Genomic DNA, 8,166 nt, shown 5'->3' on the forward strand with positions numbered 1-8,166 from the left:
AGCAAAGAAAGGACAGAAGAAGAAGAAGAAGAAGAAGAAGGAGGAGGAGGATGGAGCAGCCGGACGAGAACGGACGCTCTCCACAAAAATCAAACTTGTGCCGACAGAATCCACGAACGCAAAACTACACTGAAAAAAACCCTGCAAAACAAAAACCAACTGCATCTGTTACCGTTACCATGGCTACCATAGGGCCGCAACTAACCAGTTCTCTCATTATCAATTAATCTGAAAGACACAGTCAATTCATCAGCTACGGTCGACAACATGAAGAAGAACGAAAAGAGCCGAGGTGAGTCATGATTGGCAGTTTCTTCTTGAAAAATTACAAAGATTGTTGCCGATTCATTTTCTGTAGATCAATTAATCCACTAATGGTTTCAGCCCTACACCACAGTGAGAGGTAATAAAAAACAAACACACAAAAAACAACAATCAAACTGTCTCACAATGAAAATATCAGCAGTTCTCTCACCGAGGTTTTAACAGACGTCCTCGTGCCTCAGAAACCAACACACCTGTTCACGGATGATTCTCTCCCTCCCGCCACACAAAACAAATCGTTACACAAAAAGGGCTGTGGTGTGTGTGTGTGTGTGTGTGTGTGTGTGTGTGTGTGTGTGTGTGTGTGTGTGTGTGTGTGTGTGGGGAACAGTTTTTAAGCTGAAAGTAGAGCCAGCCGTTGCTGTGCTTGGCACTGGTCAAAGTTTCTCAGTGGAGAGGAGAGTGTGCGCTTGACGTGGCGCTCGCAGCCTTCCTCCCCCTCCTCCTCCTCCTCTTACATAGACAGGTGGGTGGAGTTTTGTTGCCGTGGTGTCAGGCGCCCGTCACTCGTCGGAGCCGGCCGAGCGTTTCTGGCTCCTCTTGCGAGGAGATCTTCTTGGAGACGCTTTGTCTGGAGAGAAAAAAGAAAAGCGAGTGAGAGACGGATTTTATCGGACAAACAAACGTCTGAAGACCAGAATCTGTCAGATCCAAACACCGTTAGTTTCATTCTCTTTTAATGAGGTTAAGTTTATTCAATGTTAATTATGAGACTGAGTTTGGTGAAAACAATTTATATATGTTCAATTTGTTATTTACAAAAAAACCCAAAAACTTTCCTACAGAGATTCTGCTGCGGCCTCATGTTTCATTCCAGGTGAAGATTAATCACTGATTGATAATCAGTATTTAATTTAACAACATTTTCTTTTAAGTCCAGCAGATAGTTGAGCTGTAAAGTTATGAACAATGAATAATAGATGTTCTGCTGCATCACTCAACCTGCTGGACTCAGATCTACAGAAACTCTGCATGAAGTGAGACTAACTGAAGCTGGATCAGTGTGTGTGTGTGTGTGTGTGTGTGTGTGTGTGTGTGTGTGTGTGTGTGTGTGTGTGTTGGTCACTAACTGGAAACTGCAGAACAGAAATAGCAAATGAGGTTTGAGGCTATTTAGAAAGTGTCAACATAAGTTTTCCCAGCAGAGAGCGCTGAGGCGCTGAAGATGAGTTTTACACTGTAAAATAGTTTGTTTATACTTTGTGTTGTAGGAAAGAAAAATGACTAACAGCTGATTTATTGTTACACACATCAGCCTCAGCTGTCGTTCTGACGGTTTCCAGCAGCTCCAGTTACTTTCCACTCTTCAACCCAGAGAACAAAATACCACAAAGAACAAAACAACTAGGAAACAAGATCATGTGACTGACGAGCACAAGCCTGTTCCTGGTTGGCTCATGTGTTACCTATTAGTAACTAGCTCTGTGATTGGACCAAACGTCTAAAACCAAATCATTTCACTGAACCACTTCCTGGACAGAGAAGGTTCAGAGACTGAAGCAGATGCAACAAAACAAAACACAGTGTGTTCATGCAAACAGAAGTGAAATCACCTGTGTGGGCGGACCACACCTGTGTGGGCGGACCACACCTGTGTGGGCGGACCACACCTGTGCAGAGGCTTCAGATTAAACTGTTCAAATGAACATTAAACTGTTTTAAACTTTACAGTCACTGGAGGAAGAGAAGCTCCGACTGTTTTCTCTCAGACTGAGTTTAAGGGACAAGTTCACACCTTTAAAACAATATTCTCATGCACGTGATTAAATCATTCCTCCTGTTCAGGGTGGCCATTAAAACATCTCTTCTTCATGTGTTTTCAATGTAAGAGACAAAACTTTGTTGGTACTTTGTCTAAAAATATTTTCCACTTCCACACTTTGATCAGAGAATCTGCACCGTTCAGGAGACGGAGCCGGTTTACAGAAGTCAAGGATAACACACTCAGTGCAGCATCATCATCATCATCATCCATCCGAGAGCCAACAGCAGCACTGCATGTCGACTTGAGTCAGAGTAAAGAGCGCAGACAGCTCCTGCGTTTTGCGACACACACACATCCACACGACAGGAAGCAGACCTCACCTCTGCGACTCTGCACTGAAGACGCAGGAAAGCGCGACAGCGAGGAAGGAAGAGAGAGAAAAAAAGAAAAAGGAGAAGGTGAGTGATCCTCATGCACAGTGAAGGTTAAAGGTCATTCAGAAAACAGGTGAAGCAGGAAGAGAACAGGAGACACCTGCACATACACATCAGCTGATTCAGTGAGGAAACAAACATCGAAGGACGTGGTGAAAGTTTCAGTGTTTTACGGTGATTTTCAGGTGATTTTTTTATTGTAATTTTGTAAAAATATTTTCTCACCTTTTTTGGAAAATGCTCAAAATATTAAGTGTTAAAGTTCAGTGCATTTCCTAAATAGAATAAAGTCTGAAAGGTTTCCCTGAGATCAATAAATATTGATTATCTTGCTCCCACAAGATGCCAACGTGTGCAAACAAGATCATGACTTTAGTGCAAAAGATGCATCGTTTTAATATTTGAATGAAATAAATGAAACTGATTTTTAAAAAGTTCTTCTGGGGTTTTTGTGGTTTTGTGAATATGTGATTCAAATAAGGAAACAGGAAGATTTGTATCATGAGACGTCGAGTCAGAGTCAAACACCTGATTACAGTCGTGTTTAAGAGGCAGGTGTCGATCCCTGGAAGTTTATAGTGAAGTGATGGCACAGAAAACATGAACGCTCCCGCTTCACAAACAGGTTGGTTCTTCAGTTCAAATATAAAATGTAAAACCACCAGCTACAATCTAATGTGACTCAGACTCCTCACAAACCTGTGTCAGTCAGTACAGTGTGTGTTGACCTTATATCCCACAGAGGTGTAGCAGCTGGTGTGGGTGTGGTCTGTGTGGAATACAGGTGTTGAAAACAGCTGGCGGCCGAGCTGTGAGAGGTGTGTGTGAGCTGTACGTACTGATCTGGTTCAGGGTTTCCTGAGGGATCCAGCTCAGGTCCACGTCGTTGTGGCTCGAAGTTCCCATCTCAACCTTTGGAGCTGGACGCCTCCTCTACACACACACACACACACAACCACACACAACCACACACACACACACACACACACACACACACACTGTTTACTTTACAACAGTGACAGAGACGGACGAGGCTGCAGCAGGTGAATGTTTCAGTGCGACATAATTAAACTTTTCCAGATTAATAAACATAATACTTCAACTGTACCTTCCTGGACTCCAGCAGCTGGTGAAGGCCGACGACGACGAGCAGCCCGAGGCCGGACAGGAAGACGTACATGAAGATGCTGAGAGGAAGAAGAAGAAGAGGACGAGTAAATAAGAGCGAACAAACAAATCCACACAAATAAATGAGCAGAGAAGAAGAAGAAGATCACTCACGTCTCTCCGTCTAAGCCGTCCTCTTTCTCAGTGATGGTGACCGTCTGGTTGAACACGGCGTCCTGGAAAATGTTTCCCTACAGAGAGGAAGAGACGGGAAGAGGGAAAAGTGAAGGAGGAAAATCAGGGAGAGAAGAAAGGGAGAAAGAAAAGGTGAAGAGAAAAGGGAACAACACAGGAAGACAGCAGAGACAGAGGTCAGAGGTCAGCAGGTTACTTCTACTTCTTCCTCACTCACCGGTGAACTCGTCTTCATCGTCTCTGACAAACCAACTCTAATTATGAGACTTTATTTAACAAACACTTCCTGTTTGTGATGAACCACAGGAGTTTAACACAAAATAAACAAAAGTTAAATTTGTTTAACCTTCTAATTAAAGTCAAATATCTAAAAGATCATTTAAATCCTGAACCATCTGATCAGTGAGGCAGGATTCACGATCCACGGTGAAAATATATTTTTAATTCTTATGACGTCCTGAGAACAGACACACAAAGGCATCTCCTTGACAACACCTGTGAGAGCCCACAGCCCCTCCCCCTCCTCCTTACACTGCTGTCCTTGTAGTTGAGGTTGATGACGAGGCCGAATGGCCGCCCTCCCATCGGCTCAGCGGGGATGAAGGAGTACTCGAAGGTGGCCTGTCTGCTGGGAGGAACCACGATGCCCAGCTGCAGAGCGGTGAAGTTCTGGATGTAGAACTGGTAATCCTGACCAGGACCAACAGAACCAGGTTAGACTGCTGCGAGCTGAACCATGAACCTGAACACGTCTTTTCATTTGACAGAAGTGTGAGCGGGTGTGGAAATCGTTTCTGTACCTGTGGGTAACGGAAAGAAGCGTCCAGAGACTCCACCATGAAGTTCTCTGGTCCTTTGTTGGTGAAGCCGAGCAGGAACTTGACGATGTTGTTGGCTGGGAAGTCTGGAGAGAAACAGGGACGTGGATCAGACGAGGTTCTGACTACGGCACCGTCACAGAACAACAAGAGTTCAGTCTACACTGACTGTTACCGTCTCCTTTGACGAACAGGATGGTGGTGTCAGCGTTGGGGGAAGCCTTCACCTCTCCAACCAGCGCTTCTTCCTCTTCATCTTCTTTTTCCTCCGTCTAGACAGAGACACATGCAGGTTTAGTTTCGCTGACGAAGCTTCAAGTCAATAAATCATCATTAACAACAAACCAAAACCCAAAGATATTCCACTTATAATGATACAAAACAGAGAAACACAAAGACTCATATTTGATGAACTTCCTGTCTGTCAAACAATCCGCTCTAATCCGTGCACGAGAGACGCTGCTGGGTGGGAGCTGAAGTCTGGGCGTAACCTTAAACACATGATCAATCAGCAGCTGATTGATCGTTACCAGCCCCAAAATACAAATGAGCAAAGTGACTGGTGTGTGTGGGAATGTTACAAACAGTTTCATCATGTTGTGTATCATTGAACACAACTGAAACAATCAGTCAGTTAACTCATTAGCTGATCGACAGAAAATTACTTTAGATAATGGATTAATCATTTAAGTCATTTTGAAGCAGAAATTTCACAGGTTCTAGTTTTGTAAATGTGAATATTCTCTGGTTTTCTTCGTCTTCTGTCACAGTACATTGAATATATTTGGATTCTGGGCTGTTGATCACACAAAACTAGACACTTAAGTTACTGAACTTGAGCTTTTGGGAGAATTGCGATGGACAGTTGGACCCTCAGTGTTTTTAAAAACAGCAAAAACAAACAAACAAAAAAAACTAAAATATGTTTAACCAAACTACAAAACTCTGTGTCAGTGTAATAGGGGATCAATAATATGTTGAAAGAGAACATTTATTGATTATTTGAGGATATTTTATCCCTGGTGTAATCTCTCGGTCGCTCACCAATTCTGCATTCTCGTCATCTTCCACTTCCGCCTCGTCGTCTTCATCCTCAGCTGTCACATCATCCACAACGTCTTCATCCACGGCCTCGGCCTCCTCATCCTCCGTCAGATCCTGGGCGCTCACCACCGGCCCTGGTGGGTGGCGAAAGAGGGATCTTGAGTTTTTTTTGGAGAGCTCTTTAATATTTTTGCAATATTGAATCCCAGCAGCAACAAACATCCAAACACACCTGCAGTTTTCTCCTTCACTCACAAGACAAGAGCCACTGAGCAAGGCAGTAAACAGGTCACAAAACTAACAGCAAAGCTGTAATTTTCTTCTGTGGTTCAACGTGTTTCCACACGAAAAAGATGCTGGGGTGTAGGACTAAGGAGTCAAAGGAGAATTTGACTTAAAATTTCAAATGTTAGAATTACGTAAAAAGAACTTCTGAATGAGAAGATCACTCATCGTAGCTTTTAGAGTCACTCAAATCCTCCTTCATCCCCTTCATGGTTTTATATACGAGAGGTTACAGCATAAGTTACACCAATTAGAAATTTTACACGGGTTTTGTTTGACACATTTTGACAAAAGACGGCAGTTTATTAGGTCAATGTGTTTAAAATGAATGCACTCCAATACAACAGTGCTGCTATAAATCCTACAACCTTCATGAAAGTTGCAAAGCGTTTAATATTTTGATACTGATGAGGGAAGACTAAATATTAAAAACGCCTCTCAGTAAAAAGCAATTATAAAGCAGCACAAGTTACAGCTTCTGTTTTAGAGTTGAATCAACATCTCTGTCACCATGGAGACAGATTCCAGGGCTAATTGTATTACACTGCAGTGGTTTAAGCCAGGTGTAGCTGATAAGCTGGAAACTGAGTGTGAATTTGGAAACACTGGGATTGCTTGTAGAATTCAAAATAAAGTTAATTAACTTTTAGAAAATGTTTTTGTAGCACAGGACAACTGTAGCTCTATGCTCCAAAAACTGACATAGATATAGATAGATATTTTATCACTGAACAAATCCTCCATTGATTTCCTGTCAAATCTACTTTATCAGAACATGTCAGTCTTGCATGAAATTTAAGTATGAATTTACAGATACCATAATAAAACATTTTATCCACACCGTCCACTCCTACTGCACAGTTCCATCAATTAAATAAATTAAAGAGGCCTTGTGCATTATATTAAAAATATTTTTCCTCATTAGATGTGGTTTCATTAAAACTTTTCAGTCATGTAGGTCTGAAAATGTTCCATTTGCACCATTGAACATTTGAAGTAATTCTTAGCATCATAAATATATATGACATACCACAGCTCCAATATGAGTATTAGTGTAAGCTACAATTTCCTCCTATGACTGTGCCACGTGATTAGCCGTAAATCTGCCTATACCTGCTGGAAAAGACAGTTTAACACGTTTGAAAATGTTATTTTTGAGGAGGCAATGCACATCAATGCCTTTTAAGACATTTCAAGAGCTGCAGATACCCTCCCCTTAAGCCCCACAGCCACATCCTACACAAATAACAATTAGGAAAATAATACACAGTTCAGAATACTAAAGGGGTTTTGATTCCAATTAAAGGTGTGTCTGTTAAAAAATAATATACACTCAATATAACCCAGCCAGTGAGACGTAGGAACATGCTATGTGAGCTAGCCTAATAAAAGTGACATTATCAAATTTACTACCGCTGTTTTAAAGTGTGTATTGATAACTGTCAATAGTGTATGTGGTGACTGGGGTGTTCAGATTACATTAATAATGAGTTTAACTTATTATATATCCAGAAAGCTGCTGAGTGGCAATTAAAACGTTAGCAAAGCTAATTAGCTTCCCGGCTAACGGGCAGCCAGTAAGGACACGTCAGTCTAAGCAGGTAGACAAACTGCATACATGCAGCTAACACTAAACCACATACGACGAAAACAAGGCATTCGCGGAATGAAACGCTTTAAGTGGATAATTCAAAACATTGACACGTATTATGAAAAGGCCTCTCAATTTTATATCCAGTTACATTCAGCTAGCACATGTCAAAAAGGGGAACGGCCTTTTTTTCCCCACAGCTGCTAGCTAGCTAGCTAGCTGCTAACACTAGCATGTCAACGCCAACTAGCTAACTAAGCACTCCTTTTTTTTCTTCGTCACCGCCAGCAGCCGGAACACAGTCTGACCTTTGATGAGGATAGTCGCTGGGAAGGCTAACAGCGCTAGCAGCAGCAGTTTGGGTAGAAATTTCATCATCTTGAAGTCGAAATCAGTGCGCTTTCATTCAGTGTCGGTCAGACAGCCAGGCTGTGTGCGACGCCGTGCAGCTTCCGTTACGATCCCTACCACGCATGCGCAAAAGACACTGAGCGGTAGGTGCAGCGGTGAAATGTGTCCCCGTCGAATTCTGTCTCCACTGCCGCTGTCTGTCGCACCTTGTGAGGTGACGGTTAGGCGTCGTGGAGATAACTAAATGTAGTTAGCAGGTGAATAGGTTGAGGTGAACCACCTCAAAACACGACTCGTTTGGATTGGGGATAT

At 42.5% G+C, this 8,166-nt stretch overlaps 1 protein-coding gene across 2 annotated transcripts in view; it reads right to left on the reverse strand.

Annotated features, from left to right (window-relative positions):
* The window catches only part of ssr1 (signal sequence receptor, alpha), a 9,289-nt gene extending 1,318 nt beyond the window's left edge, over positions 1 to 7,971 (reverse strand). Inside the window, exons 1-10 of one of the 2 annotated variants that reach the window (XM_023396908.2) lie at positions 7,812 to 7,971; positions 5,628 to 5,761; positions 4,759 to 4,855; positions 4,566 to 4,669; positions 4,297 to 4,455; positions 3,745 to 3,821; positions 3,572 to 3,650; positions 3,303 to 3,396; positions 2,410 to 2,424; positions 1 to 895 (exon numbers count right to left, since the gene is read on the reverse strand). The exon at positions 1 to 895 is cut by the window's left edge and continues 1,318 nt beyond it. In XM_023396908.2, the coding sequence (XP_023252676.1) occupies positions 828 to 895; positions 2,410 to 2,424; positions 3,303 to 3,396; positions 3,572 to 3,650; positions 3,745 to 3,821; positions 4,297 to 4,455; positions 4,566 to 4,669; positions 4,759 to 4,855; positions 5,628 to 5,761; positions 7,812 to 7,881 (897 nt within the window). In that variant the 5' untranslated portion in view covers positions 7,882 to 7,971 and the 3' untranslated portion in view covers positions 1 to 827. The remainder of the gene's footprint in view (positions 896 to 2,409; positions 2,425 to 3,302; positions 3,397 to 3,571; positions 3,651 to 3,744; positions 3,822 to 4,296; positions 4,456 to 4,565; positions 4,670 to 4,758; positions 4,856 to 5,627; positions 5,762 to 7,811) is intronic. The other variant, XM_023396909.1, reaches the window with a different exon arrangement.
* Between the last annotated feature and the right edge of the window lie 195 nt (positions 7,972 to 8,166).

The sequence above is a fragment of the Seriola lalandi genome, unplaced genomic scaffold, assembly GCF_002814215.2.
Source record: "Seriola lalandi dorsalis isolate HSWRI2012SDOR001 ecotype SW California unplaced genomic scaffold, Sedor1 jcf7180002054984, whole genome shotgun sequence".
NCBI classification, from domain to species: domain Eukaryota; kingdom Metazoa; phylum Chordata; class Actinopteri; order Carangiformes; family Carangidae; genus Seriola; species Seriola lalandi.